Source organism: Pelobates fuscus, chromosome 11 (assembly GCF_036172605.1).
Source record: "Pelobates fuscus isolate aPelFus1 chromosome 11, aPelFus1.pri, whole genome shotgun sequence".
In the NCBI taxonomy this organism is placed as follows: domain Eukaryota; kingdom Metazoa; phylum Chordata; class Amphibia; order Anura; family Pelobatidae; genus Pelobates; species Pelobates fuscus.
In genome coordinates, this window is record NC_086327.1 from 131566925 (window position 1) to 131589978 (window position 23054).

General features: G+C 41.8%; 1 protein-coding gene and 1 long non-coding RNA gene across 6 annotated transcripts in view; both read left to right on the top strand.

Annotated features, from left to right (window-relative positions):
* The window catches only part of FAM118B (family with sequence similarity 118 member B), a 58702-nt gene that overhangs the window by 34626 nt on the left and 1022 nt on the right, over nt 1-23054 (top strand). For 2 of the 5 annotated variants that reach the window (XM_063436602.1, XM_063436603.1), the window contains exons 8-10: nt 4790-5075; nt 12296-12355; nt 16475-17199. In XM_063436602.1, coding sequence (XP_063292672.1) covers nt 4790-5075; nt 12296-12355; nt 16475-17199 — 1071 coding nt within the window. The remainder of the gene's footprint in view (nt 1-4789; nt 5076-12295; nt 12356-16474; nt 17200-23054) is intronic. The other 3 variants (XM_063436605.1, XM_063436606.1, XM_063436604.1) reach the window with 2 other exon arrangements.
* LOC134577734 (uncharacterized) overlaps nt 1-23054 on the top strand; it is a 139512-nt gene that overhangs the window by 22580 nt on the left and 93878 nt on the right. The gene's annotated exons all lie outside the window — the stretch shown is intronic.

A 23054-nucleotide genomic window follows, 5' to 3' on the forward strand; every position in this document is an offset into this window, starting at 1 on the left:
TGGACTCATTTGTCTCCTCCACCCTAGTGTTCCGCCCGACAGGTCCGCGTAGAACGATATGGTCATGTCCTCGAAGGGGTATGTAGGTTGACCCTTAACAGCTTCTAGGACCGCTTGTTTGTCCCTGAATGACTGAAACTGGAGAATCAGGTCCCTCGTTGCAGTCGGGGGGGCTGAGGCAGGTCGCGGTATGCGGAACAGACCTTCCAGGACGGTTGCCCTTGCTACCTTAGGGGTGAGTAATGCTGTAAGTAATCTCCTGACAAAATGTGGCAGCTCAGCTTCGGGGACGGAGTCTGCGACCCCTCGTAGCTTTATATTATTCCGTCGGGCCTTGTCTTCATGGGCGGCAAATTGCTGCTCATGTTGCCGGGTTTTATGTTGCAGGCCCCTTAGTGCGGTCTGGAGGTCTGCAATCTGGTTTGTGTGGCTGGTAGAGGTGGTTTCCACTGCAGCCAATCTGTTGGTAATGCCCTTAATGTCCCCTCTGATCAGGGCCACATCGTCCGCTATTTTTTTGTGATGGCCCGCCATGAAAGCCCTAATTGCCTCCATGGTCACTGGGGTATGGGGTTTTGTGGTTGGCTGTGTCTGTGGTGCAGTCGGGGCCGGCATGGGCAGCATGAGGTCTCCCCCATCGTCGTCTGACGACCCGTCTGTGAAGTCTGAACAGCCGCCGTGCAGGGACGCCATCTTGGCTCCTGCAGCATCGTGCGCCTGCCGCCATAATTCCCCGATATCCATGCCCTGGCGGGGTTTGTCGGGTTTCACCTTTTTGGTTTTCCTGCCCACAGGGCATCAATATTCTTGGGATGTCTGGTGTGAATCGCTTTCTTGAGGTCATGCCACAGCATCTCAGTCGGGTTGAGGTCAGGACTCTGACTGGGCCACTTCAGAAGGCGTATTTTCTTCTGTTTAAGCCATTCTGTTGTTGATTTACTCCCATGCTTTGGGTAATTGTCCTGTTGCAAAACCCATCTTCTGTTGAGCTTCAGCTGGTAGACAGATGGCCTTAAGTTCTCCTGCAAAATGTCTTGATAAACTTGGGAATTAATTTTTCCTTCGATTAAAGCAATCCGTCCAGGCCCTGACGCAGCAAAGCAGCCCCAAACCATGATGCCCCCACCACCATACTTCACAGTTGGGATGAGGTTTTGATGTTGGTGTGCTGTGCCTCTTTTTCGCCACACATAGTGTTGTGTGTTTCTTCCAAACAACTCAACTTTGGTTTCATCTGTCCACAGAATATTTTGCCAGTACTGCTGTGGAACATCCAGGTGCTCTTGTGCAAACTGTAAACGTGCAGCAATGTTTTGTTTGGACAGCAGTGGCTTCCTCTGTGGTATCTGTCAGGGTACTCACCTGTGAGACAGACGGCCAGACGTGGCCGCTCCTGGAATTCCCAACAGGGGACTTGAACCGGGGTACTTATCCATCCCAGTCCTGCTCTCTGCCTCTGAGCCACAGCAGCTTTTCCAGAGACTACTGATTCCGGTCTTGTTATTCCTGGCTTGGCTACTACACCGGGGGCTGCACCTTGACTGGTCTGTATCTCACCTGACTCTGATCTTCATCAGCAGGGTATTTAAACCCAGCCTCGCCCTGCACTCATTGTCAAGTCTTTGATCTGTGTTCCTGTGTCGTACCAGTGTTCCTGTTTATTGTGCTTCGTATTTTTGACCTCGGCTTGTGACTACGTTATTCTGAACTCTGGCATCCTTTGACCTCGGCTATCCCTCGACTATCCTGCTGGTTCTGTCCTTGCCTGTCCTGCGAATTTGGTACTGCATCCTGCACAGCCCCCGTGCACAGACCCACAGGCCAGGTGAATTCTTACCTGACCACCTCGGTCTGTGGCTATCTGCAAGGGTGAGCGTCATATCTGCGCTACAGACTCCCAACTCAGGTAAGACCCTGACAAAAGACTTGACCAATATGGAGTCCGCAGAAATGTGCTCACCCTCACTCCAGCAAGTGTCCAGCCTGGCCCAGATTGTTTCGGAGTTGCAGCAGGAACTTTTTTCTCTTAAAGGCGCAGTACATCCAGCTCCGGAACCCTTTGTCATCATGCCCGACAGATTTGATGGCAACTACACGTCCTTCCAGTCATTCAGGATGGATTGCGAGGTATTGTTCTCTTTAAAGCCTCGAACTTACGCCACGGATTTCATCAGGGTCAGAGCGGCTATCAACCTGTTGTCTGGACGCATTAAAGTTTGGTCTTACCAAATGTTGCAGAGGAAGAGTCCTGTCCTTGTCAGCTGGGAGTCCTTTATTGTTGCTTTGGACTCACAGTGCAGGATCACAAAGCCCAAGCCAGCTCCACCTACTAAAAAATCGCGGAGTCTACGTCACCACACCCCAGTGATACCCTCTTATGATCCAGTTCCCAGGAGAACTCCAGAGGTACCCTGTGTTCAACTTGATCCTGAGGAACCTATGCAAATTGGACGTGTCCACTGCAAAGTCACACCTGGGGAGAGGGACCGAAGGAGAAGCCATGGTCTGTGTTTTTACTGTGGAGAAGGTGGACACTTCATCACGCTTTGTCCTGTTCGCCCTCCTAGACCTCCTGCTCCAGAGTCGTCTGCATTTACTACCAAAGTTGCTTCCTGTATTACCACCACTACTTCCTGCCCACTTGAAAAGGATTTACCTAAGGATTGTGTCATTGCTTCTAATGGCACTACGGTCTGTAAAAAAGACCTGGAAGTGTTCGAAAAAGCACTGCTAGCTGCGAGCACTGTCCCTCCCGAAGTTGTGGAAGTTTTTGTCACCCCTACCCGGAACCTAGACCGATCGTCAGCTGTACCAGAAGCTGGTACTGGGAAATCCCGAGCTAATCAGGGATCCCATACTGAGGACTTTCACTATGGGGACTCGACGGATTCTGAGAGTGACTCTGGAGAGACGGATTATTTCAATGAGGAGCCTACCTACGCCCAGAGGTCGTTTTTGAAGGGGGAGGTACTGTCAGGGTACTCACCTGTGAGACAGACGGCCAGACGTGGCCGCTCCTGGAATTCCCAACAGGGGACTTGAACCGGGGTACTTATCCATCCCAGTCCTGCTCTCTGCCTCTGAGCCACAGCAGCTTTTCCAGAGACTACTGATTCCGGTCTTGTTATTCCTGGCTTGGCTACTACACCGGGGGCTGCACCTTGACTGGTCTGTATCTCACCTGACTCTGATCTTCATCAGCAGGGTATTTAAACCCAGCCTCGCCCTGCACTCATTGTCAAGTCTTTGATCTGTGTTCCTGTGTCGTACCAGTGTTCCTGTTTATTGTGCTTCGTATTTTTGACCTCGGCTTGTGACTACGTTATTCTGAACTCTGGCATCCTTTGACCTCGGCTATCCCTCGACTATCCTGCTGGTTCTGTCCTTGCCTGTCCTGCGAATTTGGTACTGCATCCTGCACAGCCCCCGTGCACAGACCCACAGGCCAGGTGAATTCTTACCTGACCACCTCGGTCTGTGGCTATCTGCAAGGGTGAGCGTCATATCTGCGCTACAGACTCCCAACTCAGGTAAGACCCTGACAGTATCCCCCCATGAAATCCATTCTTATTTAGTGTTTTACGTATTGTAGATTCGCTAACAGGGATGTTAGCGTTTGCCAGTGACTTTTGTAAGTCTTTAGCTGACACTCTAGGATTCTTCTTCACCTCATTGAGCAGTCTGTGCTGTGCTCTTGCATTCATGTTTACAGGACGGCCACTTCTAGGGAGAGTAGCAGCAGTGCTGAACTTTCTCCATTTATAGACAATTTGTCTTACTGATGAACAGCAAGGCTTTTGGAGATACTTTTATAACCCTTTCCAGCTTTATGCAAGTCAACAATTCTTAATCGTAGGTCTTCTGAGAGCTCTTTTGTGCGAGGCATCATTCACATCAGGCAATGCTTCTTGTGAAAAGCAAACCCAGAACTGGTGTGTGTTTTTTATAGGGCAGGGCAGCTGTAACCAACACCTCCAATCTCATCTCATTGATTGGACTCCAGTTGGCTGACATCTCACTCCAATTAGCTCTTGGAGATGTCATTAGTCTAGGGGTTCACATACTTTTTCCACCTGCACTGTGAATGTTTACATGGTGTGTTCAATAAAAACATGGCAACATTTCATTCTTTGTGTGTCATTAGTTGAAGCAGACTGTGATTGTCTATTGTTGTGACTTAGATGATGATCAGATCACATTTTATGACCAATTTGTGCAGAAACACATATCATTCCAAAGAGTTCACATACTTTTTCTTGCAACTGTAATAATGCCTATAATCACAGTGATTCTTTATAATATTAATTAAGCATCAATTCTCTGTAATTCCCCTTTGTAATGTAGAGAAAGCGCACATTATATTAAAGTGATGATTACTAAACAGGCATTACCCTATTCGTATGCATATGTACAGAAAATTCCATATAAACTGTTTGGTGTCTTGTGTCCCCATCATGGACCGCGATGTAAATTCTTATTAATTTATTTCCGAAGGCTTTTTCCTACAATTCTTATTAAGAGGTTGGCGGAGATAAGACTGTAAATCACATTAATGGGGGACATTTCCCAGGGTGTATGTCCGTAGGGCCCTATATACATGTACATATTAATGGTTGGGGCTCCAGATATAGTAAGTCCACTAGCTGTTCAAACCTCAAGGTTGCAGGTTTCAAGTTCATAGTTCTGATTTCTGTTAGAACTTTTCTATTCTTACAGGTTGATATAATTAGTGCCACATACTGGTTAACTGTAACCTCTGTAATCACTGACCCATTCATTTCTTCCCCAGAGAGAAATCCAGAAGCTGTATGAGACCAAGTCCTTCCTATTTTTGGGATGTGGCCGTACAGTGGACGACACAACGTTTCAGGCTCTCTTCCTCGAGGCCGTGAAGCACAAATCGGACCTGGAGCATTTCATGTTGGTCCGCCGGGAGGATGTAGATGAATTCAAGAAACTTCGGGAAAATATGCTGGACAAAGGCATCAAAGTGATTTCTTACGGCACGGAATACTACGACCTTCCTGAGTACTTCGAGAGATTAGCCAATGAGATCTCCAATAAAGGGCGAATTGGTACGTTCTAACATACTAACTGCTCTTCCATTAGTGGTATGGCATATGCGGGACTCATTCATTATTGTTCCTCTATATATTGAACATTTGAATGTGAATGTGGCGTCTTCCTTTAAGGGGAGCTATTGGGGAAAATGGAACCTAAAAACTCAATATGTTTTACACCAAAATGATGGCTATGGTCATTTTAGATATACAAAGTAACATATTAAAGTGACACTATACGCACCCAAACCATTCATCTCATTGAGGCCCTGCAATGCAAAAAAAATGCAAATTTAGAGAAATTGCTATATTTATATTGCAGGGTGAAGCCTGCCTCTAGTGACTTTCTACCAGACACCCTCTAGAGGCGCAACTTGCATTCTCCGTGAAACGATGCTAAACATCCTCGGGTTTTAAATGAGGATGTCTAACATCTTTTAAAAAAGCATTGAATCAGTGCTTTCCTATGGGAAATACTTTGCTTTTGTGTCCCCCATCGGCTGATATCGGCGGAGGAGGAGCCCGACCCTGAACAGACGGGACTTCTGCGATGGAGTCAGGTAAGTGTTTAAAATCTTTTTTTTTTTTAAATCCTTTACTTGCCACTGTGGGGGCCGCAAGAGAGGGGGGGCAGAGGGACCCTTTTCTTTAATAGAAGCTATGAGTTTGTCTGTTTTAAATGATAACGGTCAGCACTTTTTCTTTTCTTTTTTTATTATATTCATTGTAAGTTAATATATATATTTTAAATGATGTATACAGATTTTTTGGACAAAATGCTACTTTTTACCTGGCTAAGCGGCCACGTTGGGTCAGACTCTTTATTTAGCGGAATATACAAAAAGATAATCACTTAATACCAATGTGATGGGAAAGTGAAAGGACAGCACTTATCTCAATAGATAGTGGTAACAGCTTCCTCCAGGGATATCCCAGCAATAATCCCTTTAAATACCGTATGAATATAAACAGAGGATACAGCTGCAGATCTACAAAAGGGATATAAGACAGAATAATAGTGTAACACTGTTTGGTAAGATGTAAGTGCGCAATGTAGAGTATAACTCACAAGAAAGATGAATTAAAATCGCCCAAGAGTGCCACCCCTGATGTAGATGGGGGTAAAGACCACTTCTCCTGTTCCAGAGAAAACGAAGTAAGACTCAAGATGTAGAATTGAAAAATTTCTTCTTTATTTAAAATAAGATTAAAAAAATATATAAGAGCTATTATGGTACCAGGTCCTGCGCGTTTCGTCCAAAAGAGGACTTCCTCAGGGACCTCCTGGTATTCAAGTTTGTAATAGCAGTAAAAAAATATACAAATAAACAATATACTTTTTTAGTTTAAAGGTACCTTGTTTGTGGTGTTCAGCTGAAGGTATCTTTTCCTGGCAGTAAGATGGTCCAATGTAAGTATATTTCAATCCGTTGTGTATCTCAGTTTAGTAATGCCATCCGTTCAGTTTTGGGAAATACAGTGGTGTGATATGTGGAGTCGATATTGGTCCTTGAAATATTTGTGATGAATTGTGAGTTTAAGGAGGTTAAAGTTAGGATAATTCCTGGAGAGGTCAGGAGCCTGAGAAAAGTGTTACAGCCAGCAAGGGCGCCTGAAGAGCATGGTTGTATTTAGCAGCCATGTTGGGTCAGACTCTGTATTTAGCGGCCATGTTGGATCAGACTCTGTATTTAGCGGCCATGTTGGGTCAGACTCTGTATTTAGCGGCCATATTTGGTCAGACTCTGTATTTAGCGGCCATGTTGGGTCAGACTCTGTATTTAGCGGCCATATTTGGTCAGACTCTGTATTTAGCGGCCAGGTTGGGTCAGGCTCTGTATTTAGCGGCCATATTTGGTCAGACTCTGTATTTAGCGGCCATATTTGGTCAGACTCTGTATTTAGCGGCCAGGTTGGGTCAGGCTCTGTATTTAGCGGCCAGGTTGGGTCAGGCTCTGTATTTAGCGGCCATGTTGGGTCATACTCTGTATTTAGCGGCCATGTTGGGTCAGACTCTGTATTTAGCGGCCATGTTGGTCAGACTCTGTATTTAGCAGCCATGTTGGGTCAGACTCTGTATTTAGCGGCCAGGTTGGGTCAGGCTCTGTATTTAGCGGCCAGGTTGGGTCAGGCTCTGTATTTAGCGGCCATATTTGGTCAGACTCTGTATTTAGCAGCCAGGTTGGGTCAGGCTCTGTATTTAGCGGCCATATTTGGTCAGACTCTGTATTTAGCGGCCATGTTGGGTCACACTCTGTATTTAGCGGCCAGGTTGGGTCAGACTCTGTATTTAGCGGCCAGGTTGGGTCAGACTCTGTATTAAGCGGCCAGGTTGGGTCAGACTCTGTATTTAGCGGCCATGTTGGGTCAGACTCTGTATTTAGCGGCCAGGTTGGGTCAGGCTCTGTATTTAGCGGCCAGGTTGGGTCAGACTCTGTATTTAGCGGCCATGTTGGGTCAGACTCTGCAGGAAGCTAAGCTGGGCAGCAGTTGGTCAGATTACAGTAGATATGCGCACAATACTCATTTAGCCCACTAAGTGCGGGTAAGTGTGACCTGGAAAAGTATGAATAGTAAGTGCTAAAAAGTACAAAGTAACTGAAGTATATACAGTACTAAATAAAGGGGGGATCGCCTTCTTAAAATCCCAAGAAGTGTATAGAGTGAACTAACTAGCAGAGTACGGCTACTCATTTACCTCTCAAAAATATTCTAGCCCGTTTACCAGGGAGAGAGAGGGGTATTTACTTAAACATGTTTCCTACTAACTTAGGACTGTCTCTGTCTAGGATGTTTGATTATTACTTTCTCACCCACTTGAAACTATCTGACACAAGTATCTAGTGTGTTTTGTTACATATTATTTACTTACCTGGATGGGAAACCTTTCCTATGGATTTATACTTACTATTCATACTTTTCCAGGTCACACTTATCCGCATCTAGTGGGCTAAGTGGGTATTGTGCGCATATTGAGAGTTTAATCTAGGGTTAAGCCCTCAGGACACCCCTGGAGTGTCCAACTGGTGTACAGGTCTCAGGGACTTTCCCCTGATACCTGATTTATTATTTTATTGTGGTAGTCAGATTACAGTAGAGCCTGAACCAACATGGACGCTCAGCCAGCTGAAAAAATACATTTTTTTCAAGGGAAAAAAAAAAAAAATATATATATATATATATATAAAAAAATAATAAAATATATATATATATATTTCATTAAATGTAATCATTTTGTAAAAAAACAAGAAATTCAATTAACTTAATACATTTCATTAACTTGTTCAGTGGTCCCCAGGATCCAGTAACAGGATGCTGAACAAATCATTTTAGAATTGCTTGAATGCAGCCTGGGAATTTCTGAATGTAATGAATTTAATTCTGAACTCTTTCTTTGACCTCACAATCTGACGTGTTACTGGAATCCCTGTCTGCTGATCGTTTTGATCTGGCTTAATGACCTGTCCGTTAAAAATACTCTGATTGTAAGACAAATAGGTGAACCGGGGTGGGGGGAGAGCTGATCGAAAATCCACCAAGTTTATTTATTTATTACTGAAATGTATAAAGCGAAAACATATTCCGCAGCAGTGTACAATTGGGGAAAATAAACAGTACATTATATAGATAGAGAAATAAAGAGTACAAAGTGCCCAGTTAGCCCATGAGCTTACAATCTAAATAACTCATTCATTTCTCTTTAGAATTAGTAACTTCTGGCGAAGACCTGACCGCCTCAGAGCTGCTAGAAGACCAAACTCAGACTTGCTTCTTCCAGTTTGTATCCTGCACGGTCATTTACAGACCTGACTTCAAATAAGGCAACATTCCAGCCGCAGCCTCACAGCCAGGCACAAATTAATAACATTCCTCTGTAAGATTTAACTGCAGTCTGAAAGCTGAGAGCCTCATAGGTAGAAAGATAAAACAGAACAAAAAACAGGTTTGAAACTACTTTAAGTCTGTCAAACTTCACATGTTTTAACCCAGGGCTGCCCAAAAGGTAGATCCACAGATATTGTAGGACTACAGCTACCATGAAGCTTTGCATGCCTTTAGAATGGAGATCTAATTTTTGGGCTCCCCTGTTTAAACCCTTTGAGTTGCTTTCCTATTGCAGCCAATAAAAAATTTAATTTCGCTAGTATTTACAAAGACCCGGTTTACTGCTCCTCCTCCTATTGAAGAAGCTTAATTTCCATGCTAGGCAATCTAAAATAAAATTCAAAAAATAGGAAGGTTTTACTGGCTGCAGATATCATTGGACGCCCTCTTCTGGGAGATGCACATGTTAGGGTGTTGCCTTGTCCCAGTTTGCTTCATTTCATGTGTTTAAAAAGGAGCTGCCCTCTCTAGGTGGGTTTCATTTTACATTATAAAAAGGTGCGCTATAATATTAAAATTGGTGTATATATCAAAAACACATAGATGTGATATATGCCAATAGTGAAATTATCACAATATTGTAACGTGCGTAGTGTACAAACCTATCACACTTAACTTACATAGGACTCATAACTTCCAATGATGTGTACATAAGGAGAAAGCATAAAAACATATATAGTGTGATAGTGTTTTAAATTGTCTATATGTAAGTGATATTATTTGCACTCACAAACCTGGAGCAGGTAAATCTGCTCAAGCTGTCAAGGCTCCTCTCCACCACCATACAGCGCTCGGCTTCCTCCTGTGGGCTTAGTAATAGCTCCTTTTTAGTTATTTATCCAATGATACTGTCTATTCAACGTCAATGTCTACCTAAATAGAATAAAACATATTTCTTCATTGAAAAGTGAAGCTAAAGGAACAGAATATTCACATTTAGGCCTGCACACAATACTTTGTGTTTGAAAGGAACTCTTCAATCACTATAACCACTACAGAGTGTTGTAGTGGTAATGACGCTTGGTGTCTTAAGGGGGTGCTCAGTCAGCTATGATATCTGAAAATGTGACTTTTGAGGAAACATGGCAACTTTAAAAGTGTTTCAATGATTCCTAATTACACAATACTGTGTGCGTGGCGATATACACAATACTGTGTGCGTGGCAATACACACAATACTGTGTGCATGGCTGTATACAAAATTCTGTGTGTGTGGCGATATACACAATACTGTGTGCATGGCGATATACACAATACTGTGTGCGTGGCGATATACACAATACTGTGTGCGTGGCAATACACACAATACTGTGTGCATGGCTGTATACAAAATACTGTGTGCATGGCGATATACACAATACTGTGTGCATGGCGATATACACAATACTGTGTGCGTGGCGATATACACAATACTGTGTGTGTGGCGATATACACAATACTGTGTGCGTGGCGATATACACAATACTGTGTGCGTGGCTGTATACACAATACTGTGTGCGTGGCGATATACACAATACTGTGTGCGTGGCGATATACACAATACTGTGTGCGTGGCGATATACACAATACTGTGTGTGTGGCGATATACACAATACTGTGTGCATGGCGATATACACAATACTGTGTGCGTGGCGATATACACAATACTGTGTGCGTGGCAATACACACAATACTGTGTGCATGGCTGTATACAAAATACTGTGTGCATGGCGATATACACAATACTGTGTGCATGGCGATATACACAATACTGTGTGCGTGGCGATATACACAATACTGTGTGTGTGGCGATATACACAATACTGTGTGCATGGTTGTATACACAATACTGTGTGCGTGGCGATATACACAATACTGTGTGCGTGGCGATATACACAATACTGTGTGCGTGGCGATATACACAATACTGTGTGCGTGGCGAAATACACAATACTGTGTGCGTGGCGATATACACAATACTGTGTGTGTGGCGATATACACAATACTGTGTGCATGGCTGTATACAAAATACTGTGTGCATGGCGATATACACAATACTGTGTGCATGGCGATATACACAATACTGTGTGCGTGGCGATATACACAATACTGTGTGCATGGCTGTATACAAAATACTGTGTGCATGGCGATATACACAATACTGTGTGCATGGCGATATACACAATACTGTGTGCGTGGCGATATACACAATACTGTGTGTGGCGATATACACAATACTGTGTGCGTGGCGATATACACAATACTGTGTGCGTGGCGATATACACAATACTGTGTGCGTGGCGATATACACAATACTGTGTGCGTGGCGATATACACAATACTGTGTGCATGGCGATATACACAATACTGTGTGCGTGGCGATATACACAATACTGTGTGCATGGTTGTATACACAATACTGTGTGCGTGGCGATATACACAATACTGTGTGCGTGGCGATATACACAATACTGTGTGCGTGGCGATATACACAATACTGTGTGCGTGGCGATATACACAATACTGTGTGCGTGGCGATATACACAATACTGTGTGCGTGGCGAAATACACAATACTGTGTGCATGGCGATATACACAATACTGTGTGCATGGCTGTATACACAATACTGTGTGCGTGGCGATATACACAATACTGTGTGCATGGCTGTATACACAATACTGTGTGCGTGGCGATATACACAATACTGTGTGCGTGGCGATATACACAATACTGTGTGCGTGGCGATATACACAATACTGTGTGCGTGGCGATATACACAATACTGTGTGTGTGGCGATATACACAATACTGTGTGCGTGGCGATATACACAATACTGTGTGCGTGGCGATATACACAATACTGTGTGCGTGGCGATATACACAATACTGTGTGCGTGGCGATATACACAATACTGTGTGCGTGGCGATATACACAATACTGTGTGCGTGGCGATATACACAATACTGTGTGCGTGGCGATATACACAATATTGTGTTAGCAGGAAATGGAAATCAAAGTGCAAAATTCAGGCTAAATTGGCAAATCTGCCTGTAGTAAGAAGTCCACACCCCCACCCCAAGAAACGGCTTATTTTATTTTTCACTAAATTTTGCGGTTTTGTGAGTGAACTCTTGTGTTTTTATTTCTAAGACTGTAAATTTCTGCCTTGGTTTCCTGAGGGTTTATTACCTAAACCAGTTCTCCTGCTGATTCTCCACGAGATCTGATAACTTGGTGTTTGGTGGCTGCTTTGGGCTATTTCTGAGCATGTTGTCACAGACTCTGCTTTCTGCAGGCTGCCGTTATATCATCGTATCCTATATTTCACATTAAATAATCTGATCAAACCTTCTCTTCTCTGTGTAACAGGGATTTCCAGAGAGATACCTTTGAGAAATGGCCCAAGTCTTGCAAATTGTCAAAATAAAGGTAGGGTCATTGGATTCTCTCATTCATATATTGAATTTAGGGAGATGCAGGATGTCAGTGATTTGCTCTTTTGCTTGACTACTTCCAAATTATAATCCAAAATAGTCAAGGTGGAGAAATTGGATTTTTATATATTTTTTTGGGTGAAGGGGGGGGAGGGTTCTCTAGTTTGTTTTAAACTATCCATCTACCTTTTGGGGATCAAGACTCATTCGTGGGTACAATTCTGCTTTTTATCAACTACAGGAGAAATATTATCTAGAAGCGAATGAGCTGCCAAAAGCAGTGAAACATTTAGCATAATACAGGCTGTCTAAGTTACTGTGTGAATTTGTTCTGTGGAAAGTCCCCCATTATTAATATGTGAATGATGAGAACCCATTAATAACATGTGAGTGATGAGAACCTTTGACACCTTAAGTACAGTGTACGGGAGAACTCTGCAATGGTTATTAACATAAAATATCCATATAACGTACTATAACACTGTATGTGCTCTCTCTGTATAGGTACACGGACTGTATATCTCCTTAAATATTTATATAACGTACTGGAATACTGTGCGTGCTCTGTATAGGTACACAGACTGTATATCTCTTAAAATATCCATATAACTTACTAGAATACTGTGTGTGCTCTGTATAGGTTGACGGACTGTATATCTCCTAAAATATCTATATAACGTACTGGAATACTGTGCGTGCTCTGTATAGGTACACGGACTGTATATCTTCTAAAATATCTATATAACGTACTGGAATACTGTGTGTGCTCTGTAAAGGTACACGGACTGTATATCTCCTAAAACATTCATATAACGTACTAGAATACTATGTGTGCTCTGTATAGGTACACAGACTGTATATCTCCTAAAATATCTATATAACGTACTGGAATACTGTGTGTGCTCTGTATAGGTACACGGACTGTATATCTCCTAAAATATCTATATAACGTACTGGAACACTGTGAGTGCTCTGTATAGGTACACGGACTGTATATCTCCTAAAATATCTATATAACGTACTGGAATACTGTGCGTGCTCTGTATAGGTACACAGACTTTATATCTCCTAAAACATTCATATAACTTAATAGAATACTGTGTGTGCTCTGTATAGGTTCACGGACTGTATATCTCCTAAAATATCTATATAACGTACTGGAATACTGTGCGTGCTCTGTATAGGTACACGGACTGTATATCTCCTAAAATATCTATATAACGTACTGGAATACTGTGCGTGCTCTGTATAGGTACACAGACTGTATATATCCTAAAATATCCATATAACGTACTGGAATACTGTGTGTGCTCTGTATAGGTACACGGACTGTATATCTCCTAAAATATCTATATAACGTACTGGAATACTGTGTGTGCTCTGTATAGGTACACGGACTGTATATCTCCTAAAATATCTATATAATGTACTGGAATACTGTGTGTGCTCTGTATAGGTACACGGACTGTATATCTCCTAAAATATCTATATAACGTACTGGAATACTGTGCGTGCTCTGTATAGGTACACAGACTGTATATCTCCTAAAACATTCATATAACTTAATAGAATACTGTGTGTGCTCTGTATAGGTTCACGGACTGTATATCTCCTAAAATATCCATATAACGTACTGGAATACTGTGTGTGCTCTGTATAGGTACACGGACTGTATATCTCCTAAAATATCTATATAACGTACTGGAATACTGTGTGTGCTCTGTATAGGTACACGGACTGTATATCTCCTAAAATATCTATATAACGTACTGGAATACTGTGTGTGCTCTGTATAGGTACACGGACTGTATATCTCCTAAAATATCTATATAACGTACTGGAATACTGTGTGTGCTCTGTATAGGTACACGGACTGTATATCTCCTAAAATATCTATATAACGTACTGGAATACTGTGCGTGCTCTGTATAGGTACACAGACTGTATATTTCCTAAAACATTCATATAAATTAATAGAATACTGTGTGTGCTCTGTATAGGTTCACGGACTGTATATCTCCTAAAATATCCATATAACGTACTGGAATACTGTGTGTGCTCTGTATAGGTACACAGACTGTATATCTCCTAAAACATTCATATAAATTAATAGAATACTGTGTGTGCTCTGTATAGGTTCACGGACTGTATATCTCCTAAAATATCCATATAACGTACTGGAATACTGTGTGTGCTCTGTATAGGTACACGGACTGTATATCTCCTAAAATATCCATATAACGTACTGGAATACTGTGCGTGCTCTGTATAGGTACACAGACTGTATATCTCCTAAAATATCCATATAACGTACTGGAATACTGTGTGTGCTCTGTATAGGTACACAGACTGTATATCTCCTAAAATATCCATATAACGTACTATAATACTGTGTGTGCTCTGTATAGGTACACGGACTGTATATCTCCTAAAATATCCATATAACGTACTAGAATACTGTGTGTGCTCTGTATAGGTACACGGACTATATCTCCTAAAATATCCATATAACGTACTATAATACTGTGTGTGCTCTGTATAGGTACACGGACTGTATATCTCCTAAAATATCTATATAACGTACTAGAATACTGTGTGTGCTCTGTATAGGTACACAGACTATATCTCCTAAAATATCCATATAACGTACTAGAATACTGTGTGTGCTCTGTATAGGTACACAGACTGTATATCTCCTAAAATATTCGTATAACGTACTATAAGATCCCATGAGCTATTTCTACACACACTATTAGTGGAGACTACTCTGTTCCTATTCGGCAGTAATATTGTTAAAGTGTGCATTTGCACTTTGATGTATCACTCTTTGTTATTTTGTATATTTCTACACAGGCTGTCCTTTCATTTTGTACATGCTTTGCATATTTTTATGTACTAATCTTATCATATAATCTCACACTTGCTGCAGACTGAAATATTTTTATCATGAAACCATTAGAAGGAAGAGCTACACCCACCAACTTTTCCTGTGTGTTATAAAACATTAACACACAATGCAACAAACCAGGAATCCCATACAAGCCAAGCAGGACTTGTGTGTGATAAGCTTCACTATATCGCTGATGCCCCTCTGTGGACATATGTGGGATTACAGCATCATTTAGAGCAGTATCTGGCCAGTTTGCATTGAAGCGATTGCCACTGTGGCACGAATTTGTATGCCAGTCTGTGGCCGTCTTTCCTTGAAGTGTTTTGTTGATTTCAGTTTTGTGTTCTGTTATTTGATTGCGTTGGTCTGTGGATAAAATGATGAATGTATATTGTGTTTGAGTACATGGTCTCTCATGACATATAATCCTAAAGTGTGGATAATCTGCATATTGACACTTCTGCTCTGGAGAGGAAGGGATAGAGAGGGGTGTTGGCACAACAAGGGATAAAGGTAGTGGGGACATGGGGTTGTCACGGTCCTTGTTTCCACCCTTCCAGATCCCAGCTGCAGTTGTGACTCTGTTAAAGGGGCATTATTTACTTATTGAAACTGATTATCAGCAAGTTGGTTTGTGAATAAAGTCGGTGTGGGGATCAGCTGATACGCCAAATCTTTTAGGAAAACGAAGACTCGAACAATTCCCTCACTCTGGCTGGAACCCCACATTACGAGGATTGTGACAAAATCCTGAAACTCTGTCCTGGAAATAGGGGGACGGGCATTTAATTCTGGATCTTTCCCTTTTTTGGGGCAAATTTTAAAATTATTTCAAGCTATTTCTTTTCTCCTTCTTTTGGAAGAAACAGTAGGTGATATGTAAAAGGGTGAACTTTAAATATAAAACGTATTACTGTATAGTATCCATTCAATGTGGCTGCATAAAATACCGCTGATAAGGCGGCTTTGGCGGTGTGTCATGCTTAACCCCTATTTTCTTTGTGAATATTGAAATCGTGCACCAAGGACAAAAGCTTTTTGTGACAAATATGTCACCAAGTGGTTTTAATATGAAATTACACCAAAAAAAGGCAAAATGATGAAGCCGGTTCTTTAAAGGCAGATTTGAAGGGGAAGGTGATTGGGTTTTGTATTTATTTATTTTTTAACGATGTTATCAACATATTTTTAATGTCTACTACTTACTATTTTCATGGTGTTTAGGTTCTGAGTACCCTTGCATGGATGGGTGCTTGGAGGAGAACTCACTAGTGGACTATAAGTGGCCACTACATTCAGAGGACATTAGACAGGACAACGAAAGCTTCATTCAGCAGCCACTCACCTCTGTATCTTCACAGTCATCCAGCAAGTCTATGGAAAATCAAACTAAATTATCCACTGAGCCACCGTGGTCTAAGCCATGGCAGTCCACGTTGCCACCAGCCGTACAGCCTTCTATGGAGGAGCACCAAGACACCAGTCATGCAGATGCCTCTACTTCCCCTGTTACTGCCCAGATGTTTAATGAACTCCTGGAAAGGTTCAGCAGTTTGCAAGACGTTCTGAGAAAGAGTGTAATACGCAGAGTGAATGTTCTGCATCTCAACTTCTGCCGACTCATTACAGACGTTAATAAAAACTATGTCTTATTTAACAAATTGGTCAAGGTGGAAACAGAAAGGAATCAATTACTTTTCAAGATGAATACCAACCTCCGCAAACTAGCTGCCAGTGTCCAGGTTTCAGTAATTCAGCAGGAAGCCAGCCACAGTCAGCTTCTGGCCTATCTGGAGACACAAAGGGCAGCGGCTAATTCTCCATTAGCTCCATCGGTAGCTCCTACCCTCACGCAAGCTCCTTTAAATAATCACACCATACATACCAGAAGAGGCCGACGTTCATCTTTAATTCCATGCTCAGAGTCCTCCCCACGTCCCGCGAAGCGGGTACGCAAATAGCGAGCCCATTCATCTGTTTCTAATGTTTCTGTCTGTGGTTTTTAGGAAGAAATGTAAATAAATGTTTGCTGTTATATTTGAAAAATATTCTAGTCTGGGCTTTGCATTGCACATATGAAAAGGCAGCATATACATCACATGTGTTCAGTGCCTGTAAAATGAATTATTATTAAATGTCTGAAGTTTGGAGAATTAGCCCAGGATTTTATAGAATCATGAAAGATTATTTGAGCAGCACAGTATTCCTTACTTTGGGTTAATGTAGATGACAGTTTGCATCTAATGCTATTTCCTTCTTGTACTCATTTACAGAATTTCTGCTGGTTGGTTAAAAAAATGGCGCTACTAACCGTGGTATTGTCAAATTCTAACCGTAGTATTGTCACCTTCTAACCGTAGTATCGTCACCTTCTAACCGCAGTATTGTCAACTTCTTACCGTAGTATTGTCGCATTCTAACGGTAGTATTGTCACCTTCTAACCGTAGTATTGTCAAATTCTAACCGCAGTATTGTCACCTTCTAACCGTAGTATTGTCACCTTCTAACCGTAGTATTGTCACGCTGTAACACTAATACTGTCACCCTCTACCTGTAGTACTATCACCCTGTAACTGTAGTACTGTCACCCTCTAACCGTAATACTGTCACCTTCTAACCGTAGTATTGTCACAATCTAACAGTAGTACTGTCCCCTTCTAATAGTAGTGCTGTCACCCTCTAACCGTAACGCTGTCACCCTCTAACCGTAACACTGTCACCCTCTAACCGTAACACTGTCACCCTCTAACCGTAGTGCTGTCACCCTCTAACCGTGGTATTGTCACACTCTAACTGCAGTACTGTCACCTTTTAACCGTAGTATTGTCACCTTCTAACCGTACTACTGTCACCTTTTAACCTTGGTACTTTCACCCTCTAACCGTAGTACTTTCACCTTCTAACCATACTATTGTCACCTTCTAACCGTAGTATTGTCACCTTCTAACCGTGGTACTTTCACCTTCTAACCGTAGTATTGTCACCCTCTAACCGTAGTACTTTCACCTTCTAACCATACTATTGTCACCTTCTAACCGTAGTATTGTCACCTTCTAACCGTAGTATTGTCACCTTTTAACCTTAGTACTTTCACCCTCTAACCGTAGTATTGTCACCCTCTAACCGTAGTACTTTCACCTTCTAACCATACTATTGTCACCTTCTAACCGTAGTATTGTCACCTTCTAACCGTGGTACTTTCACCTTCTAACCGTAGTATTGTCACCCTCTAACCGTAGTACTTTCACCTTCTAACCATACTATTGTCACCTTCTAACCGTAGTATTGTCACCTTCTAACCGTAGTATTGTCACCTTTTAACCTTAGTACTTTCACCCTCTAACCGTAGTATTGTCACCCTCTAACCGTAGTACTTTCACCTTCTAACCATACTATTGTCACCTTCTAACCGTAGTATTGTCACCTTCTAACCGTGGTACTTTCACCTTCTAACCGTAGTATTGTCACCCTCTAACCGTAGTACTTTCACCTTCTAACCATACTATTGTCACCTTCTAACCGTAGTATTGTCACCTTCTAACCGTAGTATTGTCACCTTTTAACCTTAGTACTTTCACCCTCTAACCGTAGTATTGTCACCCTCTAACCGTAGTACTTTCACCTTCTAACCATACTATTGTCACCTTCTAACCGTAGTATTGTCACCCTCTAACCGTAGTACTTTCACCTTCTAACCGTAGTATTGTCACCTTCTAACCGTAGTACTGTTATCTTCTAATTGTAGTATTGTCACCCTTTAATGGTAGTATTGTCACCTAACCGTAATGCTGGTGTAAGTGAGATTGTGCAGTGTATATGGCTCCTGCTACCTGTCCTGGTTATTGACCAGGAACTGAATTCAAGCCCGGCTCCATTGAATTAAGCTCCCATCTTTCCCTGTGACTCCTATTCTCCTTTTATAAGAAGCTGGGAATGCTGACCATAGTTAAAAGTAGAAAAGGAAAATCCATCATCTTTGTTCTATACTATATAATAATATCATATATCATATTAAAACCACATATTTTACAACCTCCCAGGGGAGGAGGGACACACACACACACACAAAGTTTTTATCTAAAATTACCTTAACCAATAAATCAGTAAAAAGGAGATTTCCTGAGTTACAGCAATGCAGCATTAAACAGTGTATGGGGCATCTTGCAAAATTAATCTGTTTCCATTTTATGGTGATTTATTTTTATTTTATTATATATATTATTGTACATTCTAAAACTGGTTAATTCACCATAAAAAAATCAATAGAATGTTCTTGCTCATCTTTCCATACTTTGCCCCATCTTGCTAATTAAAATTCAGCTTAACAAGGACTAGGATGAACATAAAATGAAAAAAAAACCATAAAGGCAATGCTAAGAATGGAAAACTAGGGGTTTCTAAAATTCACACAAAGCGATATAGAACAAAAACATATCCCACGATGGGCAAGGAAAGAAACTGAAATAAGAAATCCATTCCGTTTTCCCAAACAAAGTTTGAGCTGTAAATTCCTAAGATAAAGTTGCCCTCTACCCACCAGTGGTTCTCCTTCTTGTACCATAAATAAGGGAACAGTCATAATATAAATTAAAGATCCAAAGTGTATTGAGCGCAGCAGGTTCCGTACTTGGTTCTAGTCTCTGTAAATTCCCATAATACTGTCTGACAATATGGATTAAAGCGTATTGAGCGTAGCAGGTTCCGTACATGGTTCTAGTCCCTGCAAATTCCCATAATACAGTCTGACAATATGGATTAAAGCGTATTGAGCGTAGCAGGTTCTGTACTTGGTTCTAGTCCCTGCAAATTCCCATAATACAGTCTGACAATATGGATTAAAGCGTATTGAGTGCAGCAGGTTCCGTACTTGGTTCTAATCTCTGTAAATTCCCCGTAATACAGTCTGACAATATGGATTAAAGTGTATTGAGCGCAGCAGGTTCCGTACTTGGTTCTAGTCTCTGTAAATTCCCATAATACAGTCTGACAATATGGATTAAAGTGTATTGAGCGCAGCAGGTTCCGTACATGGTTCTAGTCCCTGCAAATTCCCATAATACAATCTGGGTTCAAGTGTATTGAGCGTAGAGGTTCTGTACTTGGTTCTAGTCCCTGTAAATACCCATAATACAGTCTGACAATATGGATTAAAGTGTATTGAGTGCAGCAGGTTCTGTACTTGGTTCTAGTCTCTGTAAATTCCCCGTAATACAGTCTGACAATATGGATTAAAGTGTATTGAGTGCAGCAGGTTCTGTACTTGGTTCTAGTCTCTGTAAATTCCCCGTAATACAGTCTGACAATATGGATTAAAGCGTATTGAGTGCAGCAGGTTCTGTACTTGGTTCTAGTCTCTGTAAATTCCCCGTAATACAGTCTGACAATATGGATTAAAGTGTATCGAGTGCAGCAGGTTCCATACATGGTTCTAGTCTCTGTAAATTCCCTGTAATACAGTCTGACAATATGGATTAAAGTGTATAGAGTGCAGCAGGTTCCGTACTTGGTTCTAGTCTCTGTAAATTACCCGTAACACGTCTGACAATATGGATTAAAGCGTATTGAGTGCAGCAGGTTCCGTACTTGGTTCTAGTCGCTGTAAATTCCCCGTAATACAGTCTGACAATATGGATTAAAGCGTATTGAGTGCAGCAGGTTCCGTACTTGGTTCTAGTCTCTGTAAATTCCCCGTAATACAGTCTGACAATATGGATTAAAGTGTATCGAGTGCAGCAGGTTCCATACATGGTTCTAGTCTCTGTAAATTCCCCGTAATACAGTCTGACAATATGGATTAAAGTGTATCGAGTGCAGCAGGTTCCGTACTTGGTTCTAGTCTCTGTAAATTCCCCGTAACACAGTCTGACAATATGGATTAAAGCGTATTGAGTGCAGCAGGTTCCGTACTTGGTTCTAGTCTCTGTAAATTCCCATAATACAGTCTGACAATATGGATTAAAGTGTAGCAGGTTCCGTACATGGTTCTAGTCTCTGTAAATTCCCATAATACAGTCTGACAATATGGATTAAAGTGTAGCAGGTTCCGTACATGGTTTTAGTCTCTGTAAATTCCCCGTAATACAGTCTGACAATATGGATCAAAGTGTATTGAGTGCAGCAGGTTCTGTACTTGGTTCTAGTCCCTGTAAATCCCCATAATACAGTCTGACAATATGGATTAAAGTGTATTGAGTGCAGCAGGTTCCGTACTTGGTTCTAGTCTCTGTAAATTCCCCGTAACACAGTCTGACAATATGGATTAAAGCGTATTGAGTGCAGCAGGTTCCGTACTTGGTTCTAGTCTCTGTAAATTCCCCGTAATACAGTCTGACAATATGGATTAAAGTGTATCGAGTGCAGCAGGTTCCATACATGGTTCTAGTCTCTGTAAATTCCCCGGAATACAGTCTGACAATATGGATTAAAGTGTATTGAGTGCAGCAAGTTCTGTACTTGGTTCTAGTCCCTGTAAATCCCCATAATACAGTCTGACAATATGGATTAAAGTGTAGCAGGTTCCGTACATGGTTCTAGTCTCTGTAAATTCCCATAATACAGTCTGACAATATGGATTAAAGTGTAGCAGGTTCCGTACTTGGTTCTAGTCTCTGTAAATTCCCCGTAATACAGTCTGACAATATGGATCAAAGTGTATCGAGTGTAGTAGGTTCCGTACATGATTCTAGTCTCTGTAAATTCCCATAATACAGTCTGACAATATGGATCAAAGTGTATCGAGTGTAGCAGGTTCCGTACATGGTTCTAGTCCCTGTAGATTCCCCGTAATACAGTCTGACAATATGGATTAAAGTGTATTGAGTGCAGCAGGTTCCGTACATGGTTCTAGTCCCTGTAGATTCCCCGTAATACAGTCTGAAGTCACACTACCGGCACCTGATGCACGTTCTCGATTATAGGCTGGGCACGAGTGCACGCTCTGTCACCTGGATCACAGGATCTGATTCCCAGTGATGATGGAACATTTAGGGTTTTGTTTTATTTTCTAAAAGCTGGTGTTTTCTTGTTTTTTTTATGACTCCGGGCTGGTATACACTTGTTAAAAGATACCATTAAAATTAAGCCATGTTCAGTGGCCAAAATCCTTTGGTAGCCACACAGGCGTTCAGAAAAAAAAAAGACCACAGAGTGTCTGCATCACAAATACAGGCAACCACTGATTACTGAATTCCAGCAACGTCAGTCTGGGGATCTCCGTGGCAACCAAGCCACACATCACAATTCCCAATGTCTGCTAAAGTGGGGTATCGCTTGTTGGTTTAGGATAAATCATGCTTAGAGATCTGGCAGTATATGAAGCCTGTCCTGTTGGATGCTGGTAAAATGCTGCCTGTATCGAATAACAATTGTGGATATTGGGGGATGAGGAGTAATGGTTTGGGATCCTTATCACAGGACATTAACTTTTCCATTTAAGATGATTCAGTGCTCACAGACTGGGGATGGCTGCTACTTTGTGATAATGTCCACCCGCTCAGCACATGGACTGTTGAAGAATGACAGACAACATACATGGAGTCCAGACCTTATTCTGCATTGAACACCTCAGGGATTAACTGTATCACTGACTGTGAACCAGGCCTCATACCCCCTTCCCCACCCCCTCCATAAAAATGGGGCAAAACCTGCAGATAGAGGATAGACACCCCAGACAATGGAGGGTGTTCTGGCATCAAAGCAGAGACCACTGACCTTGATGGACAGGAGTTTTGGATTAGACGCTTGATCAAATCAAGTGTACACATTCTTAGGTAGTTTATGTAACATTTCTAATATACCAGTAAC